Below are 19,438 nucleotides of genomic sequence, written 5' to 3' on the forward strand. Positions count from 1 at the left end.
AACTTATCACAATCTTCTTAAACTATCCCCATTTTCATTTAGCCCTTTCCTAATCCAAAGGCAGACGGAAAATCCTGAATGGAAGGCTGACTTTTACCCATGATTAGTGTGAGTCAAATCCAGAAATGTACTCCACCCACTGCAGCTCTTGCATATCCCGGTTACCTTCACCCTCTTTCATCTGTTCTTCTCTCTCTTGTGTTTCTTCATTAGCAGCTATCTTAACTTTGTCTTCAGGGGATTTCTCAGTAGCCCCCCGGGCTACCTTGGTCTCAACCCCATCTCCAGCTGCCTCAGACTCTTCTATGGGCAGCTTAGTCTCCTCCTGGCTAGGAACCAACTCTGCCCTGACTTTCTCCTCTAGTCCTGAGCCATCTTTTGTTTCTGTCAGTCCTTCTGCATTAGTCTGTTGTTCAACAGGAGTCTGACCTCCTGCAGCTGACAGTCCATTGACTGTACCATCCTTAGGGAGAACTGTGGCTTCCTGCCCAGGCTTCTCAGAGACTTCTGACCCAGCTTCTGCAGCTGAGGCCTCTGCAGCCTCTGTTGTCACCTCTGGTGACTCTTCAGCAGGAGGCACTTCTTGCCCTACCAGCTGCTCAAGAACAGCCTTTCCTGGCTCATTTTCAGAGGCAGCTACCTGCTCCTTTGGCTCATGCCCACCCATATCCACTGGCTTGACTGTTGAATCTATAGGCTCTGCTTCTGCCTCCACTGCAGTACTCTGCTTTTCGAGAGTTGTAACAGGCTGCTCTCCTGAAGCTTCTTTTGGCTTCTCCTCTATGCTCACAATTACTTCTCCCTGCTTCTCCTGACCTCCTTTTTCTCTGCATTCTTCTTGGACATCAGTTCCACAAACTGATTTTCCTTCCCCAGCATGTGGTACTTCCTGTTCTGGCTTCCCAGAAGTGACCTTGGCTTCATTCAGTCCTTCTGGTGCTGCTATTTCTTTTGCCTCAGTGGTTTCAGTTAACTGATCTGGAGTGGATTCAACTTTTTCCTGTAGTTCCTCTGCAGGCTCACTTATATCCATGTCTTCTCTTCCACCCTTCTCCATTTCAGTCTCCTGCTCTTTATCAATTTCAGGCTTTACCAGAGACTGGTCTTCTGGTTTTTTTGCTTCTTCTTTTTCTCCCATGGCGTCATAAACCTGTTCTCTCAACTCTTCCCTTGCTTCCTCTACATGGTTAAAGAACATGAAGCATAAACATGTCTTCGAATTTAGTGATCAAGGCATAAATGGAAACTAAAAATACATTCCCTTTAAAACCTCAAACAGCCTGGCTTAAATTTTAGCAGTTGGCCTAAAAATTATCTGTCCCCTTGAGAAAAAGCAAAGGGAAAAGTCCCAGATAGCAGAGCAACTTATTGCAAAGGAAACCCAAGCTCCTTAAGTGAGATACTGTTTTACTTGAGCATTCTGATTATGTTAAGAGATGCCAAGCTTTATGCTCTCCTCTAAACATTATAAACCTCCATCTAATATGTAAAAACTCTAGTAGCTAAACTCCACTTAGAATTTAACATTTAATTTTCTTAGACACAAAAAATGTAAAAAGACTCCAAAAGCACTGCTATTAAAATAACTGAGCTGCACAGACTTAAAATTTGCATTAAAAAGTATTTAAGTTTGTTAGGTATTTAAAATAACAATTTAAATAACCACATTTATTGGGGAAATTAAGTTTTCCTTTTATAAAAGCCTGCTCTCAGTTTCAGTAATTGGCTATCTCCACTGTAGTCTCCACCAGATGCATGTATCACCCCAGACAACTTAGGAGAGACCATCCAGGATAGGGAGAGCCCTAGTCCCATCACTTGTACACAAGAAATATACGTCGCATCTCCTGAATGTCACAGGCAACTCCACATACCATCTATGTTATCATTATTTTCTACCAGAGATTCGTCTTCTGTTTTTTCTCCTTCCTCCTCTTCCACATGCACACCTTCCAGGGCATTTCCCAACACACCATTCTCCATTCTAGGAGAACAAAAGGAGAAAGCACTAAAGGTATGATGGCTAGAACCTAACAGTTTTTCTAAGACCGAAAAGCAATCAAGTGCAGAGATTATAAACTTTAAGTATTCATGGAAGAAAAGCAGTGATCAAAACTAATACAAATTAAGGCAGTAAGAGCACTGAAAGAAAAAAGCATACCCTTCATCCCACCACCTAAAAAGCACTAATGACTCTTGTCAAAAGGGTAAGATCAATATATATTCGCTTTACAATAGGGCGATAATATTTCCCAAGCTTCGCATCCACCCATATTTCTTTAGTTGGCTTTAAAACATTCTGGAAAGACTTTCATGACAAATCAGGATGATCTACAAAATTAGAAAACTTACCAGAACTGAGAGTAAATGAGCAACAAAACATTTGCTAGTTCGTGTACCCTCAAAATATTTTGTTCTCGTTAATAAACTCCAGTGGAAAATACACAACAACTTTCCAATAGTTAAGACTACTGGTTTTGGGGCACCTGAGTGGCTCAATCATTAAACATCTGCCTTCAGCTCAGGTGGTGATCCTAGGGTCCTGGGATCAAGCCCTACATTGGGCTCCCTACTCAGCAGGGAGCCTGCTTCTCCCTCTCCCACTCCCCCTGGCTTGTGTTCCCTCTCTCACAGTGTCTGTCAAAAAACCCAAAATCTTAAAAAAAAAAAAAAAAAAAAGGACCACTGGTTTTATTTACTAGACATTTTCATATGCTACTGTTTACAAACCGTCCTTCATTAAGTCCTTGTTAAGGATGACTGTTTTGTGCCAAGAGTGCTTTTAAAAGTTCTCTCTCTTATATTGGACTTTATGGTCCAAAAATAAATTATGACCATTCACTAACAGAAAAGAACTCTTCTCCTAAAGACCCCAAAAGATGGGGCGCCTGGGTGGCTAAGTCGTTGAGTCTGCCTTCGGCTCAGGTCATGATCCCAGGGTCCTGGGATCGAGCCCCGCATCGGGCTCCCTGCTCAGCGGGAAGCCTGCTTCTCCCTCTCCCACTCCCCCTGCTTGTGTTCCCTCTCTCGCTGTGTCTCTCTCTCTCAAATAAATAAATAAAATCTTAAAAAAAAAAAAAAAGACCCCAAAAGTTAAAAAAGCGTAAGTTTAATCTACATCAAGTGCCTTCCAAAACTTCCATCAATATTTCATGTTCCTTCTAAACCCCCCTTCTTAGTAAAAGCAGACTCACCCAGATCATATGAATCGCAAAGCTAGTAAATAATCTTGGAAAGCAAAGAAACTTATTAAAGTTTTAAATAGACCATTAATGTGATACAAAACACCCTACTTAAAAACAAGTCAGACTGTTGATTTCGGCTCAGGTTATGATCTCAGGGTTGTGAGATGGAGCCCCACATCAGGCTCCAAGCTCAACAGGGAATTTCTGCCGAAGGATTCTCCCCCTCTCCCTCCAGCACCCCCCGCCTCCGCTCGATCTCTCTCAAATAAATAAACCTTTAAAGAAACAAAACAAAAAACAAAACAAAAACCCCTGCAGCTTGAAAGACGTACCTTGCCAACTCCAGAAGTGATTTCCCATAGTAAAAGAAGGCTTCTCCACACTCATTAGCAGTCTCTCCATACTTCTTACCTCTACAAAGAGAATAAACATCTAATAAGACCTGAATTAACATTTAATCAAAAATACTTATTTCTAGTTCTCTGAATTATAAAATGATATTTCTTCAGTGACACATCCTTCTAGGAAACCAATACTCCCCTCTCTTCTTGCTTTCAAGTCAAGTTCAAAGGGACTTTAAAAAACAATGTATGGGGCGCCTGGGTGACTCAGTTAAGGGTCCGACCCTTGATCTCAGCTCAGGTCTTGATCTCAGGGCCGTGAGTTCAAAACCCCACATTGCGGGGTGCCTGGGTGGCTGAGTCGTCTGACTTCGGCTCACGTCATCTCAGGGTCCTGAGATTGAGCCCTATATCAGGTTCTGCGCTCAGCGGGGAATCTGCTTTTCCTCTCCCTCTGCCCCTCCCTCCCGCTCCTGCTCCCTCTCTCTCTCTCAAATAAATAAAATCTTTAAAAACAAACAAGGGGGGGTTCACCTGTGTGGCTCAATCGCTAATGATCCCAGGGTCCTGGGATCGAGCCCCGCATTGGGATCCCTGCTCAGCGGGAAGCCTGCTTCTCCCTCTCCCTCTGCTGCTCCCCCTGCTTGTGTTCCTGCTCTAGCTCTGTCAAATAAATAAAATCTTAAAAAAAAAAAAAAAAACAAGGGGCGCCTGGGTGGCTCCAGTTAAGTGTCTGCCTTCAGCTCAGTCATGATCCCAGGGTCCCAGGATCGAGCCCCACACCGCATCGGGCTCTCTGCTCAGCAGGGAGCCTGCTTCTCCCTCTCCCTCTGCCTGCTGCTCTGCCTACTTGTGTGCCCTGTGAAATAAATAAATAAAATCTCTTAAAAACAAACAAACATAGCCCCATGTTGGGCTCCAAGCTGAGCATGAAGCCTACTTTAAAGAAAAAAAAAAAAGCATGTGGGTGCGTGCACCCGCGCACACACACACAATGTATGAAGTTAATATATTACCTGGTCTTTCTCTCTCTTTCTATATATATATGTTCCAAGAGATAACAATTTGCTGCAGTTATAGTATATAATCTCAGAGCCAAACTACATTAATAGGTATTTCTCCTGCTATAACATGAATGTCAGTACAGGCCAGAACAGTTAAAGGACCTTTGGCAGGGACCTAAAGGATGAATGAGGTATATGGAAAGACATCATGTTATTAGATGTAAGAACTTATTCTCTGGAGTCAGACTGCCTGTGTTTGAATCCCACCTCTAAACCTTAACTAGCTGTATAAACTTTATACTCAGTGCCTTAGGTTTCTCATCTATAAAATAGAAATGTTAAGAACTGTTCAAAGATCTAAGAATTGGGCTTGAGAACCGAGCGGAGCTGGTTGAGCCTTCAAAGTCCTAAAACGCGCGGCCGTGGGTTCGGGGTTTATTGATTGAATTCCGCCGGCACGGGAGCCTCTGCAGAGAGAGAGCGCAAGAGATGGACATGGACAAACGGATTCATTTAGAGCTGCGGAACAGGACGCCCTCTGATGTGAAAGAGCTCGTCCTGGACAACTGCCCATCAATCGAAGGCAAAATCGAAGGCCTCACAGATGAATTTGAGGAACTGGAGTTCTTAAGTACAATCAACATAGGCCTCACCTCAGTCGCAAACTTACCAAAGTTAAACAAACTTAAGAAGCTTGAACTAAGCAATAACAGAATCTCAGGGGGCCTGGAAGTATTGGCAGAAAAGTGTCCAAACCTCACGCATCTAAATTTAAGTGGCAACAAAATTAAAGACCTCAGCACAATAGAGCCACTGAAAAAGTTAGAAAACCTCAAGAGCTTAGACCTTTTCAATTGTGAGGTAACCAACCTGAACGACTACCGAGAAAATGTGTTCAAGCTCCTCCCGCAGCTCACGTATCTCGATGGCTACGACCGGGACGACAAGGAGGCCCCTGACTCGGATGCCAAGGGCTACGTGGAGGGCCTGGATGATGATGAGGAGGATGAGGATGAGGAAGAGTATGACGAAGATGCTCAGGTAGTGGAAGATGAGAAGGATGAAGAGGAAGAGGAGGAAGGAGAAGAGGAGGATGTGAGTGGAGAAGAGGAGGAGGATGAAGAGGGTTATAATGACGGGGAAGTGGACGATGAAGAAGATGGTGGTGAAGAAGAAAGGGGTCAGAAGCGAATACGAGAACCTGAAGATGAGGGAGAAGACAATGACTAAGTGGAATAACCTATTTTGAAAAATTCCTATTGTGATTTGACTGTTTTTACCCATACCCCCCCTGAAATCCCGCCCCCCGAAACTTATTTTTTTCTGATTGTAACGCTGCTGTGGGAACGAGAGGGGAAAAGTGTCCTGGGGCTTGTGGGGGGAGGGAGGGCGGAAGGGAGCGGAATAAAGTACTATTTTTACTGCCAAAAAAAAAAAAAAAAAAAAAAAAAAGATCTAAGAATTGAATAATAATGCCTGTGAAAGTATTTAAAACAATGCTTAGAAATACAAACAGCACTATACCTAAGTTTTAGCTATTAATATCTAGACAGGAAAGAGGGAAAGAGAAACAAATCACAAGTGTGATAAATGGAAAGGAGGAGGTATACTTTACATAGAGTAAGGAGAGTAGTTTTCATGAAGGAAAGGACTGGAAGAAGTCATGCAAAGTCAGGCCAGCTAATGGCCTTTACCGCCTAGTAAGAATAACTAGAGAAACTAAGCACAAAGTATTATGAGGGTCATGTTAAGTATAATCTACTAGATTAGAATAATGCATCTCAAATTTTCCCCCTAAATATCCTTAAATGCAGGACAGTGAAAATACTGATCTCTAGATACCTGGTAAGAAAATAAGCTAAGAAGTATGTTTCTGGTTATTCTTAAAAACTTAGATTTTAGGGGCGCCTGGGTGGCTTAGTTGTTAAGCGTCTGCCTTCGGCTCAGGTCATGATCCCGGGGTCCTGGGATCCAGCCCCACCATCGGGCTCCCTGCTCCGCAGGAAATCTGCTTCTCCCTCTCCCACTCCCCCTGCTTGTGTTCCCTCTCTCGCTGTGTCTCTGTCAAATTAAAAAAAAAAAAAAAAAAAAAGTCCCAGAACAAAGTAGGATGAGTTGGTCACCCTAATTACTGGTGACTGAAAAACAAACTACCTCACTCAGGAAAAGAAAAAAGTGAGAATACGCGGTGATATGCAAGTCTTATCGTTAGTTACAGGAATAAACTTGCACATGAAAAGCATCCAATTTTTTAAAACTCCACCCCCACCCAAAAGACAAACTTTTAACAAACAATATAGCACATCATAGCAAAACACAGTACTTACAAAAGACTAGCTGCTTCCTGGAATGCATTGACAGCTGCTGGAATATCCCCCATCACCAGATGTTTCTGTCCTAAACCCAACAGTTTCTTAGCTTCATTATCCACATCCAGACTGCAAGAAAAGTGGTATTTTTCAAATGTCAAATACTTTTTAAAATCAACGTTTTTTAAATACCTGTTACATTTATAAACCATTGTATTTTAACTTCTTTAAACCTTTGACCACTCCAGCAAGGTTAAGCTAACTCACATTTACCACTATAAAAGCAAAAGAAATCATAAAGCAACATTCAAGAGCTTTACTGGATTTTCTTTAAAAGGTTTATCTACTCACAAAGCCTATATTGTATGTTACTACAAATATTTGCTAATTAAGCAACAAAAAAAAATCATGAAAGAACCATATATTCATACAGCAAGTTATACTACCTCTAAGAAAAATAAATCAAGAAACATATAGGTGGGGGCGCCTGGGTGGCTCAGTCGTTAAGTGTCTGCCTTCAGCTCAGGTCATGATCCCAGGATCCTGGGATCAAGCCCTGCATCGGGCTCCCTGCTCCACAGGAAGCCTGCCTCTCCCTCTCCCCCAACTTGTGTTCCCTCTCTCACCGTGTCTCTCTCTGTCAAATAAATAAAATCTTAAAATACAAAACAAAACAAAAACAAAGAAAAGAAACATTTAGGTAGACAGGGCAAGACAGTGATCTCAATATAATATGTGGAATTGACATAAATAAACGCAAATAGATAAAATGGAACAGAGTACAAAAACAGATCCACACATACAACCACTTGAAATTTTGACAAAGGTACCGAGACAATTCAATGGGGAAAGAATAATCTTTTCAACAAATGGTGCTGGAATAATTGGATATCCACATGCAAAAAAGTAAACCTCAACCTTATTATCACACCACATACAAAAATTAACTTCAAGTGGATTATAGACTTTAATATTTATTTATTTGTCAGAGAGAAAGAGAGAGCACAAGCAGGGAAGCAGTGGGGGCCCAAGGCAGAGAGAGAAGCAGGCTCCCCACTGAGCAGAGAGCCCGATGCTGGGCTCGATCCCAGGACCCTGCGATTGTGACCTAAGCCAAAGACAGGTATCCCTGGATTATAGACTGAAAACCATAAAACTGGGGCACCTAGCTGGCTCAGTCTATAGAGCATGAGACTCTTAATCTCAGGATTGTTGAGTTTAAGACCCACATTGGCTGTAGAGATAACTTTTTTTTTTTTTTGTAGAGCTAACTTTTAAAAAAATATATATAGGGGTGCCTGGGTGGCTCAGTTAAGTGTCCAGCTACTCTTGGTTTCAACTCAGGTCATCATTTCATGGGTTGTGGGATCCAGCCCCAAGACAGGCTCCATGCTCAGTGGGGAGTCGGCTTGAGGATTCTTTCCCTCTGCCCCTCCCCACCACTGGTATGCTCGTACTCTCTCCCCCAAATAAATAAATCTTCGTGTGTGTGTGTGTGTGTGTGTGTGTGTGTGTGTGAGAGAGAGAGAGAGAGTGAATAGCATATATATGTATATATGCATTTACAAAAAATAGTCAATAAAAACCTGCAGATATTCTGCAGAAGAAGGAATAAACAGAATTTAGAATAGTGATTGTCAAGCTAAGTGAACTTAGGAATTATCAGGAAGTTTTTTTAAAAAAACACACAAGCCTGAATTCTACCTCAAGCTTAACAAATAAAATCTCTAGGGATGCAACCCATAAATCTACCTTTTGGATAAGCATCCTAGTTAACTATTATGCGTACCTCAGGTTCAGAACCATAGTCATATCAAGAGGGGAAGTTATGTGGAAGTAGATGTGGGCACAATATAAAATTTAAAACTTTTAAACTAGAATAACATAAAATTGAAAATGGCAACCTTACAAAATAGAGATCTAAATCAGTAGAAGTATTCAAAGAAGGAATAGGTTAGCATTTGCCAGGCATTTAACGAATAAGGAGCAGAACTTTCAATTCTAATATTTTAATCAAATGTGAAAAACCTGGAGACATCATTGTCAGGACTCCATACTTTAAATTACAGACAAGTACCTCAATATTCAGTCTTTTTTTTTCCCCCCAAGATTTTATTTATTTGACAGAGAGAGACACAGCGAGAGGGAACACAAGCAGGGGGAGTGGGAGAGGGAGCAGCAGGCTTCCCATGGAGCAGGGAGCCTGACCCGGGGCTCCTGACCTGAGCCGAAAGCAGACGTTTAACGACTGAGCCACCCAGGCGCCCCCTCAATATTCAGTCTTAACTGTTATCTATCAAAAATAATAGTGCCCTGGGTGCCTGGGTGGCTCAGTTGGTTAAGCGACTGCCTTCGGCTCAGGTCATGATCCTGGAGTCCCGGGATCAAGTCCCGCATCGGGCTTCCTGCTCGGCAGGGAGTCTGCTTCTCCCTCTGACCCTCCTCCCTCTCCTGCTCTCTGTCTCTCATTCTCTCTCTCTCAAATAAATAAATAAAATCTTTATAATAATAATAATGCTGCCCTTTGGGGCGCCTAAGTGGCTCAGTCAGTTAAGTCTGCCTTCGGCTCAAGTCACAATTCCAGGGTTCTGGGATTGAGCCCTACCTCAGGCTCCCTGCTCAGCAGGGAATGTGCTTCTCCCTCCCATCTGCCCGCCACTCCCCTGCTTGTGCTTCCTCTCTCTATCAAATAAATAAAGCAAATCTTTAAATAAATAAATAAATAAATAAAATACTGCCTTTAAATTATATAGTTCTTAGTTTATGTTCCAGATATAAATCTAATTACTCTGTAAATAATCTTACCTCTCCACTTTATCTGCAGAGGTAGAAGGAGCAGGAGCATCTTCTTCAATCCTGTAATGAAAAATTAAGGGAAAAATAATTAAAAGGAAGGCCATTTTAAGCCTGGAAATTAAATAAAGAAAAATATAAAGCCGTAATAGAGCTACCATTTATTAAATGCCCGATAAGATATAAAGATCTTAAAAGTGATATAATATATACTATTGGAGCCTGTATATATATATATATGTGTGTGTATATATATATATACACATATATATGTATATACATATATAATCAAATTTAATCTTTAATCATTCAAGTATCTGTTATAAATGCCTATTTGCTAGGCATGAGATATACTACAGTGAACAAAACAGTCACATCCTAGCTTTGAGTTTATGATCAGTCACACCCTCTCTAAAATAAATCTTTCGTAAAAATTTTTTTAAATTGGTAAACAAAGTGAGAAAAATTTACAATACACTTGTATTTGCAATTTCTTTACAATACAGTTGTACTTTAGATAGGTTTAAAGACATGGTTGATTTAAGTTACTATATGGGAATGCTATAGATTGACCCCGTGCACTTAGTATTCATTTAAATCCTTGGCATTTTGGGGGCTCTCTGCTTGGCAGGGAGTCTGCTTCTCCCTCTGCCTCCTACTTGTGCTCTCTTTCTCTCTCAAATGAATAAATAAAATCTTTTAAAAATATAAATAAATAAAACAGGGCGCGCCTGGATGGTTCAGTCGTTAAGCGTCTGCCTTCAGCTCAGGTCATGATCCCAGGGTCCTGGGATGGAGCCCTACATCGGGCTCCCTGCTCTGCAGGAAGCCTGCTTCTCCCTCTCCCACTCCCCCTGCTTATGTTCCCTCTCTCGCTGTGTCTCTCTGTCAAATAAAGAAATAAAATCTAAAAAAAAAAAAAAAAAAAAATGAATGAATGAATGAATGAATAAATAAATAAAAACAGGGCTCCTGGGTGGCTCAGTTAAGCATCTGCTTTCGGCTTGGATCATGATCTCAGGGTCTGGGGATCGAGCCGCACGTGGGGCTCTCTGCTCAGCAAGAAGTCTGCTTTTCCCTCCGCCTCCCGCTTGTGCTCTCACTCTGAGTAAATAAAACCTTAAAAAAAAAAAATCCTTGTCATTTTTACCTGCCCTTTCATCACTTTTCACATATATCCCAAAGGTAATACCCAGAAAAGGACATATATCATTTGTAAATGTGCCCCCAAAGCACACCAGATCTCAAATGAGATTTGAGAATGCTGTTTGTTAATTGGTGAAATAGAGAGGGGCGCCTGGGTGGCCCAGTTGCTTAAGTGTCAGACTCTTGATTTCAGCTCAGGTCTTGATCTCAGGGTTTTGAGTTCAAGCCCTGCATTGGGCTCCACACTGAGCACAGAGCCTACTTAAAAAACAAACAAAACTGGTAAAATGGAGAAAAGTACAGTGGGGAAAGAGGCAACCTTACTACAGGTACTTTACTACCAAGTACTACTCAGAATTGGAATACATACTGCAAGAAAGAAGTATGAGAACAGAAGCTATAGAAGATAAAAAGGATCTCCTATGTGGACAATTACTGAAAACTCTCCACAAGGTTAAAAACAACACAAATAGAATGGAGTCTATTAGTTTTCTACAACTGGGCTTTCTTCTTGTTTAGCTGTAACAAATTTATGAAGAGAACACATGCAATATGTACAAAAACAAATGATCAATGAAAAAACAGCTTATTCAATTCAATAAATATTAAATCTAATAGACATTTTAATTTTAGTACCTACTGTGTGCACTGGAGACAGACAGTCTCCAACCAAACAGTTAAAAAAGCAGAGGGGACAGGGGGCATCTGTCTGGCTCAGTCGGTAGAGCAAGGGACTCTTGATCTCGGGGGTTGTGAGTTCAAGCCCCACCTTGGGTGTAGAGATCACTAAAAAAAACAAATAAACTTAAAAAAAAAAAAAGCAGAGGGGACAGCTTGTTTAGAAACACAGAGAAAGGCAGAAGCGATTAAATGACACGTGAGGATTAACTATACTGGAGTCTCAGTCCCAGAACATGCTTTAAAGACAAAAGTATATATTTTTTAAAGTTGTCAGTTATGGGGCGCCTGGGTGGCTCAGTCGTTGAGCGTCTGCCTTCAGCTCAGGTCATGATCCCAGAGTTCTGGGATCAAGCCCGGCATCGGGCTCCCTGCTCCATGGGGAGCCTTCTCCCTCTCCCTCTGCTTGTGTTCCCTCTCTCGTTGTGTCTGTCAAATAAATAAATAAAATCTTAAAAAAAAAAAAAAAAAGTTGTCAGTTACTTTCAGCAGAATCCAAAATCTTCGCTTCGAACTCCTAATCCTTTTGTGAATATTATACTGGTCAACAAGTTTGATGAAAAACCCTGAAGAATGGGGAAAAAACTGGGTTGAAAATAAGCAGAGACTCCATAGCTAGAGCCACAGGGATGAAGCACAGTTTAAAAGGCAGTACACTTCAGGGGCGCCTGGGTGGCCCAGTCATTAAGCGTCCATCTGCCTTCAGCTCAGGTCGTGGTCCCAGAGTCCTGGGATCGAGTCCCGCATCGGGCTCCCTGCTCAGCGGGAAGCCTGTTTCTCCCTCCCTCCCTCCCCCACTCCCCCTGCTTGTGTTCTCTCTCGCTGTCTCTGTCAAATAAATAAATAAATAAAAATCCTTAAAAAAATAAATAAATAAATAAAAGGCAGTACTTCTAGCTGCAGGTAAAGCACATAATCTGCCCAGAAACCTGGAATGATGGCCTTTGATCCTTATCTACAAACACTTTCTGTAATAGCCTGTTCGTTCAAATAGCTTCACTAAGGGGTTATTTTGACCAGATTCTAACACAAGCTTCTCAAATTACCTGTGATTAAAGGACCAGATTTTTTATTTCCAGTGTACAACAGATTTTTTTTTTAAACAATCACTCCTTGCTGTTTTTATTTTTTATTTTTAGTAATCCCTACACCCAATATGGGGCTCAAACTCACAACCCCAAGATCAAGAGTCACATACTCCACCAACTGAGCCAGCCAGGTACCCCATCAGATGAATTTTTATTAAATAATGCTTACTCCAAATTTTTATACTTATCTCTTTGTAGACCAGTAACAAACAGTTCACAAACCACTATTAGTCTACGGACCACCAATACGAGTCTACAGACCACACAATGTGGTAGTAACATAAATGTCCAAATAGAATATAAGCACTAAAAATGCTGTATATACACGCTACAAATATTGAGGCACTCCAGTGGCAACAAAAATACACACAATGTTTTATACCCCACACAGATGAGGGGTGAGGTGCAGTACTATGTAACTTTCACTATTAGCCATGAGGGAAGTTAACAGGTACCAGATTCATCCTCCCACCTCAAACAACTAAAAAAAATGGCCAAGAACATAAAACATCAGTTTTCAAACACTGAACAGCTAGTAGCACAGGACATTGATCTAAGAGAAGGGAAACAAATGAGGTAAGTCCCATAACTGTCCCCAACTTACTGCTTAGAGAATTTTGTCCATAGCACAGAGGAACTCAAAAGAAGTCTGTCTCATAAAATTGAGACAAGAGTCTGGGGTTTGGAGATGCCTAGGTGGCTAGAATTTACAGAACAGAATGGAGAAAAGATAGCAAGCTCCAGATATCTGCAGAAGGTTCCCTTCAGTCTTTGACTAACTGCTGATCAGCTTCTACATGAGAAAACTACTGAGGCCTATGTAAGAGTTACTAGAAAAGCAAAGATGAAACAATCTTCAAAGATCACAAAGGGTCTAAAATAACTCACGTTCCCAATAGTCAGGGTAGAAATACCTGTACCACACGGCAAGTACCTTTTAGTAACAGAGTTAAGTTCCAGGCCTGCCTAACAAAACTTAAAGGCAATCCTCAAAAGGACTGAACTATTTCCAAGTAACTGCATCCCAACATCAAAATATATTCAATTTTTGCACTCAGCAATAAACCACACAATGTCTGATAAGTAAAAAAATTATCAGGCAAACAAAGAAGCAGGAAATTAAAATCCATAGTGAAAAAAAGGTCATCAATAGAAACAGACCCAGAAAGGACACAGATGATAAAATTAGACAAGGACATTAAGGCAATTATTTTAAATGTAGTCCACATGTTCAAGAATGTAAAGGAAAGCACGAGCATGAGAAAAATAAAAGGTATTTAAAAAAAAAGTAAAGACTCAAATCACACTTCCGAAGACAAAAATACACTTGATAGGATCAATCAGACTCGGAAAAAAATTACTAGAAAAAGAAATTTTTTTTTTGACAGGGACACAGCAAGAGAGGGAACACAAGCAGGGGGAGTGGGAGAGGGAGAAGCAGGCTTCCCGCGGAGCAGGGAGCCCGATGTGGGGCTAACCTGAGCCTAAGGCAGACGCTTAACGACTGAGCCACCCAGGCGCCCAAAAATTACTAGAAATTTAGTGGCGGTTCCATGGTGTAATGGTTAGCACTCTGGACTCTGAAAATTACTAGAAATTTAAAGACAGCAGTGGAAACTCCAAAATGAAAACACAAAGACTTAAAAAAAAAAAAAATAAATAAATAAATAGAACTTCGGAGTGCCTGGGTGGCTCTGTCAGTAAAGTGACCGACAAATCTCTCTTGATTTCAGCTCAAGTCATGATCCCAGAGTCATAAGACTGAGCCCCATGGTGGGCTCCACACTCATTGTGGAGTCTGCTTGAGGTTCTCCCTCTCCCACTGCCCTTCCCCTCTTCTCTAAAATATTTTTTTTTTTTTTAGATTTTATTTATTTGACAGAGAGAGACACAGCAAGAGAGGGAACACAAGCAGAGGGAGTGGGAGAGGGAGAAGCAGGCTCCCCGCGGAGCAGGGAGCCCGACGCGGGGCTCGATTCCAGGACCCTGGGACCACGACCTGAGCCGAAGGCAGACGCTCAACCGACTGAGCCACCCAGGCAATAAATACTTTTTTTTTTTTTTTTAAAGATTTTATTTATTTTTTTGACAGAGAGAGACATAGCAAGAGCAGGAACACAAGCAGGGGGAGTGGGAGAGGGAGAAGCAGGCTTCCCGCAGAGCAGGGAGCCCGATGTGGGACTCGATCCCAGGACCCTGGGATCATGACCTGAGCTGAAGGCAGACGCTTAACGACTGAGCCACCCAGGCGCCCCTAAATACTTTTTTAAAAATAGAACTGCATGAGTCTGAAACACTAAGCAGACTAACATACATGTGGACTGGGGTCCCTGAAGGGATAGAGGTGGGAAAGGAAATATTTAAAGGGCTGGAGGAAAGTATTTAAAGAAATGATGGCAGGGGCGCCTGGGTGGCTCAGTTGGTTAAGCGACTGCCTTCGGCTCAGGTCATGATCCTGGAGTCTCGGGATCCAGTCCCACATCAGGCTCCCTGCTCGGCGGGGAGTCTGCTTCTCCCTCTGACCCTCCTCCCTCTCATGCTCTCTGTCTCTCATTCTCTCTCTCGCAAATAAATGTCTAAAAAAAACAAACAAAAAAAAACGAACGATAGCAGAAACCTTGCCGATTTTGGTAAGTATAAATCCACAGATCCAAAAATCAACAAACCCAAAGCAAAAGAATCATGAAGAAAAATACACCAAAGTATTTGTCAATTTGCTGAAAACCAGTGATAGATAAAAAACCACAGGGGCACCTGGCTAGCTCAGTCAGTAGAACATCTAACTTGATCTCAGGGTGGTGAGTTCAAGCCCCATGTTGGGCATGAAGCCTACTTAAAAAAAAAAAAAAAAGATATAAAATCGGCAAAGGAAAAAGATACTTATATAATCATAGTAACAAATATAAGAATGATAGCCAACTTCTTGTTATAAACAATGCAAGCCAGAAGATAATTTCTTTCAGTATTTTAAAAATACTGCTGTACTATCAACCTATTCTATAGCTAATGAAGTTAATCTTTCAAATATAAGAAATAAATCTTCTTCTTTCCTATAAAAGAGAGGATTCACCACCAATAGGCAATTATGAGAAAAAAAGGAAATCTAGACAGAGAGACGCCTAGGTGGCTCAGTCGGTTAAATGTCTGCCTTAGGCTCAGGTCATGACCCCAGGGACCTGGGATGGAGTCCTATATCAGACTCCCTGCTGCTTGGCTGACAAATTCTTGAAAAAAAAAAAAAAGGAAATCTAGGCACAAAGAAAGTAATACCAGGTAGAATTTGGATCTACATAAAAAGCACTGACAATGGTAAATGAGGGCAAATGTAAAACATTCTTTTATTTTTTTAATCTGGTTTTTTGAACTTTAATGAACATTTGGTTCATTTCTAGTTTTTGGCAATTATGACAGCTGATGTGAACATTGCTGTGTACATATTCTGGTGGACAGCTGCACATTTCTTTTTAGTACAAACTGAAAAGTGAATCAAGTTATAGGTGTTTTAGGGGTGCCTGGGTGGCTCAGTCGTTAAGCGTCTGCCTTTGGCTCAGGTCGTGATCCCAGGGTCCTGGGGAGGCTCAGCAGGGAGTCTGCTTCTCCCTCCCCCACGCCCCCTGCTTGTGTTCCCTCTCTTGCTGTCTCTCTCAATGTCAAATAAATAAAATCTTAAAAAAAAAAAAGTTATAGGTGTTTTAAAGATTTTAGAAGCAAAAACAAGCATTCCCAAAGTTATTAACATAAATATTTTAGGAATAAAATCACATATGGAAACATTTCTAAATAACTGGTTTTTAAAAAGCTTTATCCAGGGCGCCTGGGTGGCTCAGTTGGTTAAGCAACTGCCTTCGGCTCAGGTCATGATCCTGGAGTCCCTGGATCGAGTTCCGCATCGGGCTCCCTGCTCGGCAGGGAGTCTGCTTCTCCCTCTGACCCTCCCCCTTCTCATGTGCGCTCTCTCAAATAAATAAATAAAATCTTTTAAAAAATAAAAAATAAAAAGCTTTATCCATTGGGGCGCCTGCGTGGCTCAGTTGGTTAAGCGGCTGCCTTCGGCTCAGGTCATGATCCTGGAGTCCCAGGATCGAGTCCTGCATCGGGCTCCCTGCTCAGCAGGGAGTCTGCTTCTCCCTCTGACCCTCCCCCACCTCATGTGCTCTCTCTCCCTCATTCTCGCTCTCAAATAAATAAAATCTTTAAAAAACAAAAAAAGCTTTCGGGGCGCCTGGGTGGCTCAGTCGTTAAGCGTCTGCCTTCAGCTCAGGTCATGATTCCAGGGTCCTGGGATCGAGCCCCACATCAGGCTCCCTGCTCTGCGGGAAGCCTGCTTCTCTCTCTCCCGCTCCCCCTGCTTGTGTTCCCTCTCTCGCTGTCTCTGTCTGTCAAATAAATAAAAAATCTTAAAAAAAAAAAAAAAAAGCTTTCTCCATAGCATGTTTCTTTTGAAAAGCAGTTACTTAAAATACCCACTTTATCTTAGGACACCTGGCTGGCTCAGCTGGTAGAACGCGTAACTCCTGATCTCCAGGTGGTGAGTTCAAGCCCCATGCTGGGCACAGAGCTTACTTTAAAAACAAAAAACTGGGGCGTCTGCCTTCAGCTCAGGTCATGATCCCAGGGTCCTGGTACCGAGCCCCACATTGGGCTCCCTGTATGGCGGGGAGCCTGCTTCTCCCTCTCCTTCTACTGTTCCCCCTGCTTGTGCTCTCTCGCTCTGTCAAATAAATAAATAAATAAAATCTTAAAAAAAAAAAAAAACAACAACTTTATCTTGAACAGATTGTTTATTTTCAGACATCTGCTAGTGGGTTTACTACTGACAACCACTGTTTTTAACCTCCTAATGTGTTTAACAAAGAGCTAGGAGTACAAGCTATAAATATAAGTGTCAATTCTGCTATTCTCTTGCTATTTGTTTATCCTTGCATTATCACCTTCAATTCACCATTTCTAAGCAGGAATCTTTTAAACATTGTCCTTTTTTTTTTTTTTTAAAGATTTTATTTATTTATTTGACAGAGAGGGGCTCCTGGGTGGCTCAGATGGTTAGGCATCTGCCTTCAGCTCAGGTCATGATCCCAGGGTCCTGGGATTGAGTCCCGCATCGGGCTCCCTGCTAGGCGGGGAGCCTGCTTCTCCCTCTGCCTCTCTCTCTCTCTCTCTCTCATGAATAAAAAAATAAATAAAAAATAAAAAAACATTATTTATTTGACAGAGAGAGAGACAGTGAGCCTGATGTGGGACTCGATCTGAAGGCAGACGCTTAACAACTGAGCCACCCAGGCGCCCATATTGTCCATTTTGTAAGAGCTAGCTGAAACTGGAGAAAAAGTCTTACCTAAGCTTATTGTGGCTATCATTTAGCAGTATATAGAAATATTGGATCACTATGTTGCACACCTGAAACTACTGTCAATTTTATCTCATTTTTAAAAATCCCGGGGTGCCTGGGTGGCTCAGTTGTTAAGCGTCTGCCGCCCTCGACTCAGGTCATGATTCCAGAGTCCTGGGATCAAGTTCTGCATTGGGCTCTCTGCTAGGTGGGAAGCCTGCTTCTCCCTCTCCTACTCCCCCTGCTTGTGTTCCCTCTCTCGCTGTCTCATAAATAAAAAAAAAAGAAAGAGAGAAAGAGAAAGAAAAGAAAGAAAGAAAGGAGGAAGGAAGAAAAGTAAAGGAAAAGAAAGAAAAGAAAGATCTTAATGTTTAGGGGCGCCTGGGTGGCTGAGTCAGTTAAGCATCTGCCCTGGGCTCAAGTCATAATCCCAGAAGTCCTGGGATAGAGCCCTGCATCAGGCTCCCTGCTCATCGGAAAGCCCGCTTCTCCCTCTCCCTCTGCCTGCCACTCCCCGCCCCTGCTGTGTGCTCTGTCAAAGAAATAAATAAAATCTTTAAAAAAAAAAAATTAAAATTAAAAGAAATCATGTTTAAAAATAAATCATAAATAATGCAACTGTCATAGTGTCAATCTCTGTATCATTATTAAAGCTTAATTCTTCCCTATTTTGGGGAACACTTCCTTAAACTGTAACGTAAATTCCAAGAACTGGACTTTATCTTTCTAACTTTCCTTGTTCCGCATTCCATCAGAAGATGTAACAAGGAGCAAGGCTGGATGGCTGTGTACAGGAGCCAGATTTTTCTGTTTTAACGCCACCTAAGGCTTTAAATTTTTATTCTGATGTGAGTCACTGAAGGTGTAACATGATCAATTTATTTTTTATATACTCTAACTGTAGTATAAACGATAATTTGAAGTAGATAAAATTACAAACAAGAAAATCAGTAAAAACATTATAAAAATAACATTGTAGGGGCACCTGAGTGGCTCAGTCGCATAAGTGGCCAACTCTTGGTTTCAACTCAGGTCATTTTCTTGAGATCATGAGATCAGGCCCAGTGTTGGGCTCTGCTTCAGATTCTCTCTTCCTCCAGCTCTCACCGCCTGTGAGCTCTTTCTCTCTCAAATAAATAAAATCTGTTTTTCTTTCCCATACAGTTTTGCTTTTATTTCCACACTCAGCCCATTGAGAAGCTGGCACAACCTGAATGGTGCCAGTACACCAAGGTATGCTGCTTCCCTGAGGCGCCTGGGACACAGCCACGCCAGCCCATGCACACAGGGCAGGATCTTTTTTAGAAAATACCTTTAAAAAATTAACATTGTAAAGCACTCACCAGTGATAAATTTATTCCCACTGTTTGTGGCCTAGACAAGTAAAAAGGGCCTGAACTAAGGTAGTACTGTAATCTGAGGTAGTAATCTGAGGAAGAGATGGATTAAAGCAGTGGTTCTCAAACTTCAGTCAACCTGGGAATTACTTGGAGAATATGTTAAATGCTAAGTGAAGTCAGTCCGAGAAAAATACCATATTCCACTCGTATGTGGAATTTAACAAA

At 41.7% G+C, this 19,438-nt stretch overlaps 2 protein-coding genes across 7 annotated transcripts in view; one reads left to right on the forward strand and one right to left on the reverse strand.

Moving 5' to 3' along the window:
• NASP (nuclear autoantigenic sperm protein) overlaps positions 1–19,438 on the reverse strand; it is a 41,710-nt gene that overhangs the window by 9,408 nt on the left and 12,864 nt on the right. For 3 of the 6 annotated variants that reach the window (XM_064589226.1, XM_064589225.1, XM_045897804.3), the window contains exons 2-7: positions 11,419–11,564; positions 9,645–9,695; positions 6,858–6,968; positions 3,518–3,598; positions 1,875–1,984; positions 166–1,179 (exon numbers count right to left, since the gene is read on the reverse strand). In XM_064589226.1, coding sequence (XP_064445296.1) covers positions 166–1,179; positions 1,875–1,984; positions 3,518–3,598; positions 6,858–6,968; positions 9,645–9,695; positions 11,419–11,483 — 1,432 coding nt within the window. In that variant the 5' untranslated portion in view covers positions 11,484–11,564. The remainder of the gene's footprint in view (positions 1–165; positions 1,180–1,874; positions 1,985–3,517; positions 3,599–6,857; positions 6,969–9,644; positions 9,696–11,418; positions 11,565–19,438) is intronic. The other 3 variants (XM_054512894.2, XM_064589224.1, XM_045897802.3) reach the window with 3 other exon arrangements.
• Positions 4,799–11,927, forward strand: LOC123859663 (acidic leucine-rich nuclear phosphoprotein 32 family member A-like). The gene has a single exon (XM_064589233.1). It carries the CDS (start codon positions 5,020–5,022, stop codon positions 5,758–5,760), a length of 741 nt encoding a protein of 246 aa, XP_064445303.1. The 5' UTR covers positions 4,799–5,019; the 3' UTR covers positions 5,761–11,927.

Source organism: Mirounga angustirostris, unplaced genomic scaffold (assembly GCF_029215605.1).
Source record: "Mirounga angustirostris isolate CCGP_5_RB_7025 unplaced genomic scaffold, mMirAng1.0.hap1 SCAF_4, whole genome shotgun sequence".
In the NCBI taxonomy this organism is placed as follows: Eukaryota; Metazoa; Chordata; class Mammalia; order Carnivora; family Phocidae; genus Mirounga; species Mirounga angustirostris.